This window comes from Amyelois transitella, chromosome 9 (assembly GCF_032362555.1).
Source record: "Amyelois transitella isolate CPQ chromosome 9, ilAmyTran1.1, whole genome shotgun sequence".
Taxonomy (NCBI): Eukaryota; Metazoa; Arthropoda; class Insecta; order Lepidoptera; family Pyralidae; genus Amyelois; species Amyelois transitella.
In genome coordinates this window covers 3,534,885-3,553,498 of record NC_083512.1, presented here as the reverse complement: position 1 = coordinate 3,553,498, position 18,614 = coordinate 3,534,885, and the positions used below count along the sequence as shown (strand labels likewise).

At 35.8% G+C, this 18,614-nt stretch overlaps 1 protein-coding gene across 4 annotated transcripts in view; it reads left to right on the top strand.

The window, feature by feature from the left end:
* LOC106134743 (protein roadkill) overlaps nt 1-18,614 on the top strand; it is a 51,153-nt gene that overhangs the window by 4,783 nt on the left and 27,756 nt on the right. For 2 of the 4 annotated variants that reach the window (XM_013334872.2, XM_060945850.1), the window contains exon 2: nt 8,298-8,331. Coding sequence is in view for 2 of the 4 variants with exons in the window: in XM_013334870.2 (XP_013190324.1) it covers nt 11,817-11,830 (14 nt within the window). In the remaining 2 variants the exon portion in view is untranslated. Of the gene's footprint in view, nt 1-8,297; nt 8,332-11,595; nt 11,831-18,614 lie in introns of those variants that run through there. The other 2 variants (XM_013334870.2, XM_013334869.2) reach the window with 1 other exon arrangement.

Sequence of the window (18,614 nt, the reverse complement as noted above, 5' to 3'; positions counted from 1 at the left end):
TATGTTTGCTGATAATGTATTAATGTCTAACAGAATAGTCGCACTTAAATCATAAAACAAAAATTCCAAAAAGTGATCAAAAATTGAATGACATGGATGCCATGCCAATGCCTTGCTTCGTTAGTAATGTTTGTCAGTCATTGTCAGTAATTCATTAATTACCACACAATACATAATTCTATTACTGCATTACCTAACTAGAATTCAGGTCAAGAATATTGATTCGGCCACAAAATGATGATACGTTGACACTTTTGAGTTACAATGAAATATGTTGGATATGCATGATGATACGTGATGTTAGGAAATAAGGTTTATTGTGGTCAGTGCTTTTAGCACGACTTGACTCACCCAATGCATCCTGGATCCATGGTCAAAAGACATACCCCGGGCTCCTCAGAGTGGCGAGGATGAAACCGGGACTAAAACCAGGAGACAAAAGAGTGCTTTAAGGGCGTATCTTATTATTTCTCCTCTATTGTATTTATGTAGAAAACATATTAGATATTTTCACCTAATATTTATAATGCCTTTAATCCTTGTCATCAAAATAATGGTAATCTTTTTTAAAACAGTCAGCTCTGTCTACCCAACAAGGAATATAGTCGTATGTATTAATGATTGTATGTGTGTTAAGTGAGTTGAACTGAACACTCCTTTGTTCCTGCGATTTAATATTAAGGTTCCTCCCTTTATCCTATCTTTGTATATTTTTATAACATATACGTACTTTCTTTTGTTGTTCTTAGTTTTAGAATATCACACATGTAAATGATGTGCCTCTACACAAACGCATGGAAATGTAGTCTTTCAATGATGCTATTCAGTGATTCAGCACCAATCTAAATTCCACTCTGTATATATCACAGATATTAACAAACTTCAAGACTGTGACAAAGTGCACAAACTTTGTCACAGTCTTGAAAAACTATCTATGTAGTTCTATTTGAATTCATCAATTAACATACAGCTGGGTGTGACTTTTCAGTCTTTCAATACTGTTGTATGTATGTTTATATGTAATTCTAAAAGAGCCATTCCAATGGAGCACACATATCTTAACCCTCCCCCCCAAAATGAACCTGAATAATCCACGCAGAAAGAAAGAAGATTGTTCGTGTATTCAAATGTTTCGTTGAAACATTCCAAAAGTGACATGTGATTGCACCGATTGCAATTGCTCGAACATCGGGACAGGCCGGGTCACTCCCGAGGGCGTCGACCCTTTGCACGCCAGTCGCCTGGGCTGCATTGTCCCGTCAGATTACTAACAGAGCTGTAATTGGAGCATTTGCAGTAAATAACCCTCAAATTAACTATCGACGAAGAATCTATTCAGGCACGCGTGGAAATTTTCTTGGCGCATCTTGTGAAAAAGACCAACTCTACTGTATGTAAAATAATTGTTGAATGATGCACATTTTTATTTGTTTAAAGTAATCAATATCTTTGGCATTTGCATTTTTTTTGGCATATCGTTTCGAGATATCAATGCAAGGAAAGGTAGCGTTTCCCGAGAATAATTGTTTTCACACTAATAAATGTGCCAATCGCACAAAAAGAAAGATGTTTTTCCTTCGTCTGAAACGGAACAATGGTTATTTAGAAAATTTTGGGTGCAAGCGTTATTTATAATCTCGTATATTATAGCATTGCTGCTTTGGAGTATACAAGATCTGCGAACATTATGCAATGAACATTGAGAGCACTTTCTAGGCAAGTGATAATACCCACCACTTTCAATGAGTTCCGGCTGTCATCCACAGGCTAGGCCGAATCTACGGTTTCTATCTATAGAATTTGTGTTGTCTATACTTCTTGTCGATAAACATAAACAATGTAAATGTATAAACTAATGTAATTTAACTAAGATTTACTTTCTTCCACAATTTTTTTTTATTTGTTCGCATACTATTGATGTAGTGGGGAACCCAGTTATTTCTATCGCTCGTTCAAAGTTTACTGCTGCTGCAACATTATCTTCTCTTGAACCTTTGTTTTCTCCACGGACGTGCCTAGTAAGTCAACTACTAAACCGTTGTTCACCCTTGCCTCAATTTTGTATGCGATCCCCTTATTTTCAGGTTGGCTAGAAGAGATCCCACTTAGGGATGAGCCCACCTTTTTACTGTACTACTACTACACCATTTGTAATGTACTTCTTTAGTGAACAATAAATTATTAACTTACTTACTTTCAGTTCCTTTAACCGAAATATTGTCAGGGTTTAAAAGTTGTTTCGTCCCAAAAAACCGAATGGTCACTGACCGTAAAGATAGGGCTTCACCATCTACAATGAGTAACGTCTGCATTCACATCTGTGTAAAGTTACAGTTAATCCTTTTTTACTATATTACGCAACGCTATTAACCCGTTAGGACTGATCGTGGTGTCAATAACACCAGGTGCCATGAAAATGAGTCGAGATAGGAATAGTAATTTAAGTTTTTAATTCGGTTGTAGAATAAATGAATCATGACAAGTGGTGTGCAAATCAGGTTATCGATTAGTGGTAGTGTTAGCTAGCGACACGGGCCGGGCGTCGACCCTAGCGCAGCACTGCATATGGCACTTGTGTTGAACCTCCTAGCTTGACCCTTTGAGGACCGAACTACGGGTAGCATTGTCTGTGGAACCGACAAAGGCATCCTTTCGCAGCTGTATTTTATTGCTGGAGCCTTTGAAATTCTGTTGAAATTTTTAGCAAGGATGGCAGTTGAGCTCTTATAAATCCTTGTTCTATTTATGTTTATTTTTCTTAAATTTTAACTTTTTTGTACTTACTACAACATACATTCATATTACATTATTATATGCATTAGCTTATTTTGCTGGATGTGTCAAATTGTATCTACCAACTAAACTAATTGAATATTTGAAAGCAACCAAATGGATACAGATTGTAGTTATTTGATTATAACTCTCTTTCCCTCTGAAAGCTAACTACACTTATCTAACAAAGTTTGACGGCAACGGGCCTAGATACGAAAACTGAGGTCGGCAGCACAAATTAATTCTATTACAGATGGACGTTCCTGATAATTAGAATCGGCTTTGCAGCGACATTGCGCATGTGCAGTAGTGCATTATAATTTATGCTCATGTAAACGGGATGTGATGATAATTATAATTATATTATCTATTATTTTATTCGTTACGATGACAAGAAGTATTCATAGTAAAACAACTATTTCCTAAATAGTATCGCTTAAGGACATCGATATAGTTTGGTTGTAATTATTAAGATGGCACATCTCCGTCGTAATACATATTATTACAACTTAAATTCTTACTCTGTTAATAGATTCTCGATTGCCACACTACTCCTTTAAATTACTCCTTTGGTTGGCGTGTATGCAAGCGCTATTGTTTATTTGCATGAGAAAAGGTTTCGTTCAAAATTGCTTGTTAGGTTTAAAAAAAGAAAGCGCATAAACCATTAGTGTTTTGACCACCAAAGAATACTGTATTTTTTTAAAATATTGCTTATCCAACTCGTTTCAAGCGCTTTGCAGTGTATATTCTGCTTTTCTTTATTTTGATTCGGAAGGGAGGGGGCTGGGTCACGAATTACGGGTGCTCTCGACCCCATCTGGGTACTGTAAGTGTGCCACGGATGTATGTAGGTTAACATCGGACGCGCTCAATACGCTACCGCTGACGATCCGATGCCGGCCACCTAACCTAGATCAGGGAGTAAAGAGATCGCTTATGAAATCTGGCGCACGACGGCTGCATAAATGGAATGCCACTTTGTTAACTGCGATTTGAATGTAATTAATTTGGAAAAAAAAAATGGTAACAGTGAAACTCTACAATACTGTAAAAAAAATTTTTTACGTAAATGAAAATACCTACAATTTAAAAAACCAAAGAAAACATAAAGGGATATTAACTTGAGAAACCTTTGTAAGTACATAGGTTCTGCTTATTGCTTAACACATCTCTTCCAGCAAACTCTGGAGTGTAGATACAATGAAAACGGTGACAGAAATATTCACAAAAATACATACATTTACAGATACATAATAACAATATGACGAATTAACACAGAAAAGTACTACATAGTAATAATATTTGTACACAAAATAATATTTATACATCTGGAACCAAAGACCTCCGTTCAAAAGGAGGTTAAAACATTCGTGACTACATAAAATAAGTGCATTAACATCTGTTTGCATTAGAATCTGATGCCCTTTATCATTTTAATTTAAAATTTTCATATCTCATTCATTGTTAAGTTGAAATAAAAATGATATCGTAACTAATCTAATGGGAGCGTGTACCTAGTGGTAGTAAATGGTGGGCGTGCAGAGAAACTTGTGAAATACCTAGCTCGACTCCTGACATACTACGAGTGGTTACATACGGCACATGAGATTGGAAAACTCGAACATTTTCTATCCGATGGCATTTCAGGAAAACGAGGAACATCTTGTTACACTTCTAATTATTTGGTTAAAGAAGTCGCACAAATTATAAGAGCAAAGAAGTGTTTCTACTCACAGTATTTTTTTTATCAAAAGAATAAATTAAAATAAAATAAAAATATAGAATAGTGCAATATGTCAGAAAAAATAAATAATGTGGATATTACGGTACATCTTGTATTTTAGAAAAAAATGTTCAGTACAGCATGAAAAAGCGTACCTGCCCCGTGGCCTGTCTCGTTTCTAATTTTTAATTTCTAATTGCATTTTAAACATTTGTATGTTTATAAACTTTGCGCCCGTATGTATATTTCAAAACCAGCGTTCTTTTGATGCCAGCAACTCAGATCTAGTGAAATTATGTCACACTCACCATGCAGTGGGGTCTGTAATACACATTGCAAAATTCTTGATGTTTCGTGTACGATATTGCAGTCGGTTTGAAACCTAAATAGTTATTGGAAAGCGGCCTATTCTCAGGCTCGTTTAGAGATATTGCCTTTAATGGAGAGATAGTCTTCCGTATTAGTTAAAGATATTATGCTAACATTCGCATTTATAATTAGAAACTAGACCGAGATAGTTGTCGGTATAACCAACTAGCATTTTCTCTTCTCTTCTCTCTGCCTTCGTAGATCTCGTATTAATACAATAAAAATTCAACAAAGAAGTGAGAACTACTATAGTTTTTGAGATATTAAAGAAATAGATCTTCGAGTATCGCCGTAGAAAAAATTTATGAACCGTAAAATGATCAAAATGACCTTTTTTAAGCCTTTTAGTTTCACCTCAGTGTTTAAAGGTAGCTCTCTTCATTTGTCTCATAGTCTCTAAAACAGTTTTCAAAAGACAATTTTCTACAGTTTAACTTTTCATTGGTTATAGTATTAGGTATTATTTATTTGGTTTTTCCTAACACTCATTATCGTTTGATAGCAAAGTCACGGTTTAGTTAGTAGTAGTATTTAACATCAGGCGTAAGTATCCTACGAGTATGTTTCTTCCTAATTTAGTTTGACTTATTAAAATCACATTTAATAATATTGTGTTGTTATATTAAGTGTATATTTTGCAGTTGTAAAGTATTAGTTACAATTCATAAAATGAAAAGCGGTTAAAAACCCTGATTGAAATTTCGATACATTTGAAAGCTTAAGCTCTTGCTCTTGATTTCTTGCTCGTCGATTTCACACGAAACTCTCTAAAGTATCTGGTGAAATTTTGCCCAATGCATCTCCGTTGAACTTTTTTATTGAAGAGTTCACTGCTGTTACTATTTTTTTGTTTCAGTTACCTAAGTCTGTTACTGTTTGGCTAGAAACTTCAGTAAAAAGTTCCGATCTCTAAATTTCACAGCAAAAAGCGATGGTTGCTTTATCTGAAATCTCGTTTAGAGCTCTGTTTTCGTTTGTGCAACGCGTTTAATTAATTGCTTATCATTTCCTCGTATACGTCATTATTTTAAGTCTCAATAAATTAATGATTTTTAAATTTTTTTTATTTACTGAACACAAATAATATTAGAAGATGATTATAATGTCCTTCCTAGTAGGCTCTTGTATCAATGTACTTTTATTATCGATAAATATCTAAATAATTTCGCATTTGAGAAGAATAATTTAAAATTTAAATTATATTAGATATTTCTTTGTTTAATTGCTACTATTTTCCAAGGTGAGTGGTGACGCAATAAAGCTCATGAAAATGGGTTTTTTTCTATAAAGCGAGGTGTTTAGCCAAAATATTATCATGCTTTGAGTCTGACGTCAACTGTGCTGCTCTGAGACTGTGATACCAATGCTAACTTTTTAGTGCCATAAATTTACTTAACGCTGGCCATTATGTTTTTTGGTGATATATTTCACATCTGGGACGAAAAAGATGTTACCACGGTTTGTTTGACCAAGTCACCACCTATAAATGTTATTACGAAAACGTTTCAATAGCTGCATGCACCAACCGCATTGGCCGCTGAAATGGGAGTGGGTGGTTCTGTTTAGAAATGGTGAACTGGAATGCGTTCCGCCACTCTTCGGCTGCAGCCAGTTCGCTTCTGACTCGATACGGCCAATTGTACGCGCCGATTTCAAAACGAAAGTACCGAGCATCTAGGACGGTGAACGTATTTCTCGTCGAGATCTCTTGCAATTTAGCAGCCAGTACTTTGTACGAGAATGTGGCTTAGTCAGATGTTAGATTATTCATAACTCGCAAACGGCTAGTTTTACAGGTTTCCAATGTTCAGGATATTTATTTATACAGGCATATCCATCTTGACTGAGTAAAACAAATCGCCAAGCGTCATTAAATGCGATACGCATTCGAAATTGACGCGTGTGTGATCGAAATCTTGAAGAAGTCCGATCTTGCTCATTTCTCAGTCACAGCTAGGTACCTCAAGATTGTTGATGGCCTGATATGGTTTTCATTTCACCAAAAAACGAATTATTAGAAACCGGTGCGAAAGTTTAACAGCCAAAGAAAAATATAATGATGTAAAAGTCAGTAGGTAGGTATCTAAAGAAATTGGGAGGAGGAGAAAAATTCAGACTAATAACGTTCTAAAATTTTGTGAATTATATTTCTATATGTTAGCGTTATAAATTTAATGAGTTGTTACCTAATATCCTTAAAATATAGTTGAATTTATTTTTGTAGGAATCAGTGTCATATCATCTTATGTGAAATATAAAAGTATATTTTTTAAAAGTAGTTTCATTATTTTGACCACTGTTTTCCTAATAATCTGTTATTACTTATTGATTCAATAAGAAATTTCATATAGGTAATTTATGCGGTAATGTCATATGATGTATGTACTACAGCAAAACATCCATTTCATTACGATTATATAACGTTATTCTGTAAGAGCTATAGTTTTCACTTCATTTGTTGTCGTGATTATGTAAATAACAATAAGAAAAGTTTTGTGATTTCAAATTAGTGATGCTTCTTTAATAAATAAATTTCATACCTATTTATTACGCAACATTTATCATTTTAGTTTCGTACTGAAAATAAGTGACTCATAAATTTTCTTGGGTTATCCAAATATTTAATTGTTGAAAATTACGATTACGTCCGTTATTATATTAATTAGTAAATGAATTTTTGTGATATACGGGTCCATATAGATATTTGCATTCTCTCAACCTACATCTTGAATGTCGTAGATTGTAACCAAAATTGAACCGTATAAATGAGTTGGTAAAGATTAAATCGTCAGTTATTCGGTAAGCGTTCTCAATCTTGCAATTAGGAACTTCTACGGTCGAGCCATGGTATTTTTAACCTTGTGTTAACGGTTATAAAGGTTACATTTGAAATATTTTAATTTATTTAAATACTGAACATATTCCATTCAACCATGAACTCCTTTGAGGAGCGTCCCGCGTTGAGACCTCAATTTTTTAACTCTCTCACTTATTGGTCAATCAGCGTGACATTTGTATGGTAAATGCTGGGCTATGAAGTATATTGTTATAATACGGTCATTGCAATAACGAGTCTAGTTACATTGACTAACGATTCATGACCTCAAACATCACCTAGTACTATTAACGAGATTATTAATTAACGTTAACTTCATAAATGTATTATCAAATAATCCATTTCCCTGTATTTTTATCATTGTAACACATTTAAAACTGACACACGCATCCGTTGGTCTGTAAAAGCAAATAGTGTCAAGGTGGCTTATATTGATTTCAAACTCTGAATGAGCACAATAACATTTATTTTAATATTATTGATATCAAGTGTTTTGTTTGTAATCGCAAATAACCATTAATCTTAAAAAGATCCTCTCATGTTTATATTCTTCGTTTTTTTTTTTAATGAAATTTATTTGTTTTCTTGTTCCAGAGTTCTACCAAAGTTTGGCGAGCATTACAAAAGTGTAAGTATTTCATGCCTCCAATTACATTATACAGTAAAAAGTCTCAATATTCAATATTCCCACGCCACGGCTACTTAATACAGGTAGGCACCGGCCATCAGATACACCAAATCGACATCGGAACATCTTGCGAGTTGTGTAAGCGCAGCGTAGGGTTGACTGCGGCTGCGTCATTGCTCAATCAAATGCATCTCGTTTCGTGCCGACTGGCTTACTGCGTGAGAGTCGAGTTTCCCAATAGGAGAGTCGAGTGCTGAGCGCGACGGTTTCCCAATAGAAAGTCCTCCGGTACAGGAAGCGCAGTGGTTGCACTGCTGCACGTGCAACAGGCGCCGGGAGGGGCGCCGGCCGATGCACTTTCGTGCCGGTGACGTCATTTTGTACCTTTCGTCAGCGTCACGCCGCAACCCGTAAGAGCTGTTATGCAATGGACGCGCGCCACTCAACTTTCCAATTTCGACAACGCGCTATTGTGTTGTGTAGCGCTTTCAAATTTTACTATACCTTCGCCTGTTCACTGGCGCTTTCTTACGTTTCTCCCTCTCTCCTCACGACTGAAAAATGCTCTGATTGCGATGTGCAGGCGCAATAGCTCAGATGCACTTTCACTGTTTCGTCTCAAATCCGCGTAGAAGAAGAAAAAAAATGGAATAGAAAATATTGGCTAGTTTAAGAAAATCTTACAGATTTCCATAGGCTGGTTGTGAAAGATGTTAGAAAATTATAATTGGATTTCTAGTTGTGTTTAGTAATAAGTTTCTCGCTTTTACGCTTGCCATGTTGCTATCTGTGAAAACGGCGATGTCGCTGTAGGGTTTTCACCAGCTGAGATAGCGAGCTTTCTCACTTCGTACACCAAGAGTAATGTTGGTACAATAGCTAGGTTTGCTAAGAATTAATGGCGTAATAAATTCACCATCGTCACTATCTAAATAAACAAGCAAGTGCTATACAAGATAAACGTATGAAATAACGCCCATTTAATTTAATCATGGTTTCTATTTATCTAATATTTCAAAGGTATTTTTAAGGGCAGGTCGTCTTATGGATTTTAATTACAGTAAAAAAATACTTTTCCAGATAGAGCAGTCGAAATCCAAATAGATAGACAGTGATATCTTCTTCGTTTTTCACGTACATTGATTTCAATGTTTATTATATAGAGGTATCGAAATAATCCTAGCTAGTGTGAGCTTTTGATGAAATTTTATTTCTTATGCTTATTCTCTATCCTTTAATACAAGAACGAAAGAAATAAATTTCTTTAGGAGACAGTCAAATAGTCATGAAAGAACTATGAATGATTCTTTAGGTGTCTTTTGAAAAAAGTACGCCTTGATTCGTCTGTTGTTATAACCTCATTTGGTTCTCAATTCTGTATTAATATTATGTACGAGACAAACATACCATATAGCATGAATTTGAATTGTCAATTGACCCTTTTCCAAGTGAGCGCTATAGAAAGGAAAGGTCAACCCGAACTCGCATTGTAAATGAGAAAGTTAATCGAGGAAAGTGCGCGAGCGGATCTGTGGCACTTGCTGCAGTTTCTAAAAAAATTATACGTGCATACACTCATGAGTCATGTTTATTAGTTCCTTCTTTGCTTTTTAGGGAGGATTTTTTTCCGAAACCTGTGATGCTGACGTTTGATCTATAATTACATTATGTATTACAATGTTTTATGATACAGCAGAATGTATAAATGATTTTTATTTTATTGCCTTAACAAATACCTTGAATGTGATTTGAATATTTCAGTAGAACTTTTTGTGCAAATTTATAATTTTGCCGGTTGAATATAGTTTATCCAATCCAAGTGGTCAATTTGTAAATTTAAATTTGTTGTCTACATTTGCCAGGGGCAATAATTTATCTATTTCCCTTATTTACTAAACTTTCTTCGTAAATTTGACAATTCAGAAAATAAATTGGGCACATGATTCATTTGTTCGAAATCAAATACATAATATAATATTTCGAACAAAGGAACACTGCTCAGGTAAGATGGGCTGTTGTGTTTGTGGAATCCGAGGCCAAAGTGCCCTTTTCCCCTTGGGAGGTTAACCCTGAGGAGGCGAGCCAAGGTCGACGGGTGCGCGAGACGTCATTGGGGGAAAGACTGGATGACTTTGATGTACCCTCGAGTCATTCCGATGCGGTGTCAGCCAATGGTCGCGTTATTGCTGTAACGAACGACAATGTGTGCAGTGTGGTTACTGCTCCCGCTGAATCATGCAGTTGTTGCATTTGTATGATGTTTTTGTTTGATAAATACGACACCGCTCTAGTTGAGGTTTGAAATTGAAAAAATATTTGTGTTGTCACATAAGTGGATGGATACTTTTTATTTGCTGTTGTTGTCGAGGAGTAACTTTATTTTAATTACCTTCTTAAAGTTTAAAATAGTACAATCTCAATTGCGAACCACTATATCAGTTCCAGTCTTGTGACAAGGATAGGTAATCGAAAACGAAAATTGTTTTTAGAAGACCAACCTCAGTTTTTATTTTTTCAAGTTGACGGGTCTTTGTAGCAGTAAAACTGCTGTTTTATTTTGTCTAATTGCCATCGAACTATTGTCATCTATTATTGTAGTTATATCAATAATACTTTCTACGACATAAAGTAGACCAAAGTGACCTATGGAATTCAAGAATACAAATTCAGACAGCTTTTGTGTAAAGTTTGCAATCCGTTACACGTTTTTATAGCAGCAGGAGCTTCGTACAGGGTCGCTCCAAGGCTTTGCACAGGGGCAACAACTTCTCCCTCGAGCACTGAACCTGAATATTTTAGATTACTAACTCTCATGACTTGACTACATTACAATTAATTAATTTTCTGAAACAAATCGTACTTAGGTATACTTTTTGGTAGATATCAGTGATTATAACATTTTTTTAAACTTTTCATTTATTATTATTTATAAATATAATATTTGGGCTATCACCAAATTGAACAAGGAAGATTGTGGAGATAAATAAGAGCATCGCTTATTCAAAAGTCTAATTCGAATTTGTTATGTGAAGCGTAGCTTTTGTATTTTTATGTTAAATATACATATATTAAAACGGTGGCAAGCTGAAGCTTTCACTACAATGGAGACAGGAGAGAAAGGGTCCGCGCAGCTGTCCTGCGGGCGCCGGTAGTCGGGCGCTCCGCCCTCGCTGACCCCGCGCCTCGGCACCGCTCTCCGCCACGAGAGGAGTGCTCGCAATCGCACCAACTACGATTCGACCCCCCAACCGATACTTCACTACACCACTCCAGTCAGTCGCCCGTCAAACGTCGAGCGTAACGGACGTCTGTCGCGACTCTCCATGAAACTTATCAGCCATGCGGTGAAGTGAAACTGTCAAACGTGATACACTTTCCCAAACCGGTGTTGTTTAGTGGACATTATAACTTTATAATTCGATTTTTTTGTGACTTGTGTGTTCCTAGTGCAACTGTTTTGGAAAATTGGATTATACGAACGAATAATGGCCTTAGCCAGGTGAGCTATTTTGGTAGTTGGAGTCAACACGGAACTAGTTTATTTTATCATGTTCATCGAAGGACTTTCCGTCGGTTGGGTTGTTATTTGATTTAGAACACTTAAGGCCAGGTAATTTTATATCAGTTAAATAACCATTTAATTTGGTTTTGAGGGATTTACTGCTCGTAATTCAGTTAAATGATCTAATATTTGTGTCTTTATCATGGTGTGTTGATTTCGTTGCTGTTACAATGGGCGAAAGTTGCTTGCCCCGCACGCATTTAACTTTCCTTGTTGTGTAAGCTGAACGTTAAACGGCAGGCAGTAGAGGGAGCAACTTAGAAATCGAGTCGCTTTTACTACAATCGTAATAACAAACTACCTAATGATTTTTCGTAACTATTGCATTTAGTCAATGCTGCAATCTTTAATACTATATCTAAACACCTACATAACGGTATGTTCTCCATAGCATACGATTATCCCCTAAATATACCAAATGTTGTTTCCATGTTTCCTCTCTCAGCTCGCACCCTCGTTCGTTATGCTTACCCCAAACAAATCGCACCCTACATTTGCTTTTATATTTGTTGTCATTTTGGGTCTCTCTACCTGAGACCCTTGGTTAAAATTTGAAATGAAATCTTAACAGCTTAAGAATTTAGGTGTTGTGCGTTCATTGCATCTTATCGATGTATACTCTTTATCATCTTCACATTTATCTGTATGTAACAGCTATATGGTTTCTCAACTAACATCGTGTTAATATTTTGTGTTGAATACAGCATTTTATCATTTACATTAATGTTTACAATCGCTTCCAACTCGATCTTTTAATTAAAGCTAAAAATCGGTTATCCTTTTTTAGTTTTTCGTAATAATATTTCCCATTTACGAAATACAATTTTGCTAACAACGCTGTAAATAAAATGGACAACGACCCATTCCGCTCTCTAAGCAGGTAGCAAAGCAAATATTCTAAAACCGAAAAGCTTTGAGGTCCCAATGAATCCTTTTTTTCCTTGACTTCTTTTTATGGCAGTTACTTTAAAATTCACATCTATATTGAGTATACGTTTATAATTTTGTATCCCATATCCCGAGTTCAAGAAAGAAATAATGGTATGAGTATTGTTAAATGGACATATGGTAACTTAGATGTTACAGAATTCTTTTCATCGTCTGATTAAAATTTGGATGTATTGATTGATAAATAGATTAATTGACTTATGGATTTTATATTACCTTGCATTAATACATACATCATGTTACTATTATACCAAAATTAACTGTACTGAGTCAAAGATATGAACGTAAATAGGAATATCTGTTTCTCGTAATTCACAAGCAGTTGGCACATTCACTTCTCCCCTCAAGCAAGGACCGTCTTAAGCGCATATACAAGGGTATATATCTATGTGGGTAGAAATAAGGATTTGCTGCGATGCGCCTTGCAGGGGTCGACAACCTCCTCGGAGAATGTACGGAAGAGCAAGACACCTCCGTCTCACGACCCTCTATATTTTCTTACTTATAGTTTTCACCTCGAAATGGGGATACATATATTTATTGTAATTTACTTAAGGTAGTCATTTAAGATGTGAAAAGCATACTGAATCACCCTCAACTTGATTGAGAAAACGTTATTAAGACAAACTTCAAGCATATTGCAATTTCCTGCATTTTGTTTGCACTAAATATTGTCTTTCTTTTCCTGCTGAAATTTTTTAAGAAGCATTCTTTAATTAAAAATTTAAGTAAACTAGGTGCCTACGTAATTACTGAAAGTATTCTTAAACTAATTACAGTAATTGTGAAAACGTTAAGCTTTTCAATATTAATTGATTTGGTTTCGCTGGTGATTTAACTGAAACTAACCGAAGAAAATTAATAGCTTCCACCACGCCTCCGTTCGAATTACCACGTGTGTTTGCCAGCCATTTTTCCATTGTACAGAACTTCTACTATCTTCACCGAATCGATTTAGTATTTAAATTTAGTCACAACCTAGCAACCTGTCACTATTTGAATCTCAATTCTATCACTAACCCAAACAGCTGAGCGTGGCCTATTAGTCTTTTCAAGACTGGTGGCTCTGTCTACGCCGCTAGGGATATAGACGTGATCATATGTATGTATGTATGTATCTAGTCACTAAACAATCAATTATTATTGTAACTTCTGCCTAAACCATTTCTCTCTTTGATTTGACCGAAAACGATGAGACCAAAAATTTTTTGTTCCTTACATAAATATCCATCTTCGGCAGAACCCTCGTTTACTTGAGCATGTGTGTTGCGAGCTTTAAAAAAAAATCATCTGTGGAACATCTCATATCATCAAAGTTACTTAAACAAGCCTTAATTATGTGTCTATTTGTTTCGAATGTATTTGAAATAAGTTGGGCGAGGTTATTTCGCAAGAATGTATCAATTTAGTCGAGGGCCGGTGAGCGTTCACTAAGCGAAAGATTGCGGCCGGGCGCCGTGCCGGCCTGATCTTAACAGGGCTGCCAGTTTGTATACAAACATTTGATTATTTATCCAATTGAAGTTCAGCAGGAATGTTTTAAAGCTATATCATCGATAAAAATTAACAAAATGTTTAAGAACACCACTTTGTAAATAAAGGTTTGATCTGGGACTATGTCGAAGACGCAGCACTTACACGATCAGCTACAGCCCTGGCTCTCAGTGCCGTGCTCCTGTTTGCTGACAGCGGAATGCGATAACTAAAGTGGGTTTTGGCGGCACCGACGTCGTATTTTGGTTACGATAACGCCCAGTTAAAACAGAACTGTCCGTTACCCGAAACGAAATGGTGCTGCGTTTAAATAATGAAACGTAAATTGTAACAGTTTAGACTTTGTAAAGATTATCGCGTTTGTTTTGCTCTGGCCATCATCCAGATTCTAATACCCACAATTAATGCGCCTTTTTTATTGCATTGTAACTTGACGTATAACAAAATCGTCATACGTTTGAGAGAGCCTGAGATGAGTTACGTAATAACAGTTGGTTCAGATTCGTTCATTATGAATTACAATATTTCCGTTTTATTATCGCTCTGTACATTTCACAAGGCCAAGGTTACTGCTTGTTTTTGTTAGGTACAGTTATTTAGTAGTTAGTTTAAATTGGTTTGGTAATTTAAGATTTTTGGTCATCAGTAAGTACATAACTAGAATATCAAAAACATATAATACAGGAAAAACAATCGGTTAATTTCAATAAAGATATATAAGTAGGTACGTATATACATAACTACATTAAAAAGTAATGTTCGATTATCGCCTCTTTGGTGATAGAAAGTGCGATGTTGTGCAGTTTCTTCGGCTCGATGCGCCTTCTCTTTTGTGTGATGATCTCGATTAAAGTTTCACCAGCATACGCCTTTAAATGACTGATTTTTCTTTTCGCTAACGCCACTAGCCACGTTCCAATGTAAGACGTATTTATGAAATGTCATGGCTCTTCTTAAAGCCTTTCGTTTATATATGTTCCATTGTCACTTTGAGAAAAATAAGGTCAAGGAGTCGTTCCCCTATTAGTTTTATTTAAGTATCTTATGTAATATTTTTATTTGTAATACTACTTACTAGACTACTACTTTAATTTATCCTATCCGTTAACTAAATGCACGCCCATGTCCTTCTTTCAATGCTGCTGAGAGGAAACGATTTCACAATGAGCGCAGTTGCAGTTTCAATGATTCACAAATGTAATACAGCATTTCTCTGTTCCAATTATTTTAATTTCTAAGACAAGCAATGATTTCCGATGGAGTAAGACAGCTCCAGTAGTCATAACAACATTGGTCAACTGATAGCCAACTGTTATTGCAATACTGAAAGTGGCCCGTAAAACTGTGACGTGACCAGGTCACTTTTCTTCTCCATTTATCTTTTCCAATCTGCTTGCGCTACCTATATAAAGAAGACTCATTACAGTCAGATGAAGTAAATAAAAATAACTAGGTTATAAATTTACAAGGTTGACTAAATGCTTACTAGACCACAGAGAACCTAGTTCCATTTGGCGTGTTGGTATCGGCGTGTGGTAGCGAATTCTTTTTGCGCCACTTGCAAATCATGCTGTTGATAGTATTATCTTTAGCCAATTTAAAAGTATGGTACGCGTTAAGAACTAATTTGTCGAGGGAGCAATTTGGAACGGGGACATCGCAAGTACTTCGCTTTGTGGAGCGCGTTGACCCATTTTGCGCGTTACAAGGTATGGCGATGAATCGATGATAATATAACTGCCGAATCTCGAGGCCTCCACACCGCTACACTGATGAGTTCAGATCTGTGTCAGGGTCCTCCCCCGTACGGTCCCTTCGCCCTTCGCACCCCTCTCCCTCCCACACTGGTGGCAGCCCCTGTCTCGGTTGACCCGTAAACTCGAGTATTTGTATCACCTTCCTTACTTTTGTTTAAATGATTTGGGGTCACCGGTTTTCACCTTGTTTGGTTTCGTTCAAATTGCTAAGTGCAAATTCGGCACCTTGCTACACTGTACATTATAATATGCAGAGAGTTTTTTTGTTTAGTTTCGTGCGTATATAATGACAAAACAAAGAGATAATATTGACAACGCCGGTTTCAGCCTGATAATCTTAAACGCTGCTGGTTTTTGACTAATACCGCTAGGTACTACGACAGTGAACTCATCATTTATATTCCCGTTAAAGTTTTGTTACAATCAACTAAATGTACACGCATAAACTATAAAATATTGTGTTAATATTTTTAACCATTATTTAACTATATATATAATATTTCTAAGTTCTATAAAGTATTAAGCTAGTATTAGAATGGCTGTCCCCACCTTCGAATGAAAGAAAAGTTGTCCGCGTTTGAGGTCGAATCTTTCGCATTCAAAAGTTACTTTCAAGGGTTTCTTTATTGTCTCTTAAAAATCGGTTGTTTTGAGTTATGTAGTTTAAAAATAAAGAAGAACAAGTACCAGTTCATCTATTCTCAAGAATGGTTGGTTCCGAGACCAAACATTACACCGCCTTTAAGGCAAACTTGACAAATTATTTTAAACGCCTTTAAATTTATCATTTTCATCTCCGAAATCAATCACATTAGTATTCTCTTAAATAGTTTCTAAAGTATTTTCTGACTCTTCATCATCATCAAAATTATTGTTAATTCTCAAGATCTAGTAATGTGGTGATCGACCTTTGCAACGTCACCTTCGCTCCTCCACCGGCGTTGTCACCTCGACGCCAATAGGAAGCAACGCGGATCGCTATTGGGCTTAAGGCCATTTTCAATGCACCATCTTTTACCTTGTGCTCCTTACGAAGCGGCTTGACCCGAAACAGACTTATAAGAGGCTGCAAACGTGCGCGGGAGCGTATTCTTTGTTGCTATACTATTGCTTTGTAAATTTTAGTAAGAATTCTAATTTACATAGCAATAGTATAGCAACATTTTTTAATATTGTAAATCAATAATAAAAAATTAAAACTGTAAATTATATGGATGAAATGATGATTATTCTTCAGGTACAGATCATGATAATATTATATAATAATTTGCATTTTATGTGATTCGATAAAGGTTGGCAATGAAGAAAGTAAAAAGCATTTTATCAAGTCTACACCATTTATAATTAATTATATCAATACAAAATAACATTCGGAATTATAAATTTCATACTTAAAAATACTATTTTAATAATTAATAATTTTACAGCGTAGCATAACTAAAATTGAGGAATCCCTGAAAGATGTGATTTACGCGTTGTTAAGATGTAGGAAAGTAGAACGGGGGCGTCAAATTCAAGGTTTACAACGTAACTGAACAAAATTATTTAAAACAGTCCAAAGCTGTAGATCTCATATTGAACATTAGCCATGAGAGCAATATACAACTAATGGGTGGAATGAATAACGAAAGAATTTTAATAATACTTACTTATCTATTTGAATAAATTTGTTACAAATAATCAATTCAAATTCTATCTTAATTCAGCATTTTACAAATAAAACACTCTAATACAGTAACTTGTTCCATTATTACAATCAATAAAAGCTTTGGTTCTGCGTTAACTATGCAAGACACACGGAATTACCGTAACTCACATTTACCTAATATCTTTGCTTCGAAATCTTATAATTCGATAGTGCGTTTTCGCAGCTTTGTTTTGTATCGTTTTTTTTCTATTGTTGTTTCTTAATACTTACACATAGTTCGCATACGAAGACTGAAAGTGTACGTCCGCCTGGTTGTGTGCGCGGCCTCAACCGAGTTTTGTCGATGCTTTCTCGAGCGTTGAACCGGGTCGCGTTCTCGATGCGTTGCCTGCTGAGCTGACTGCTACACCAGCTCAAGTTTGACACACGCACACCAGTACACGCGACTCTCGTGCACACCAAACTACACCCACATCAATCCATGATGGGTCAGGGCTACCAAACTAAATAGTTTAATACGGCCGCAATTCACTGACATAACGACAAATTTTATTTAGTTTTCGCTGTTTAACATTATGAATCAGGTCATTTAATGTTTTTATGCCATCCCGATAAATGGTCGTATCTTTAAAAGTAATCAGGGATTCAGTTCGCTGAAAAACCTTGGGTGTAGATCTCTATTCATTCTAATTGATTTTCAAAGGCCATATCATTACTAGGCAAAATTGAGTCTAATTGAAACTGAAGAGACGACCCTCGCAACTATTCCAGGAAGTGGGGTCACACAATTTATATTAGGCCGAAGTCAAGGTCTTGCCAATCATTTTAGTCATCTAGTAATACGTAGGACAATTTGAGGCCAAGTGATGTCGGC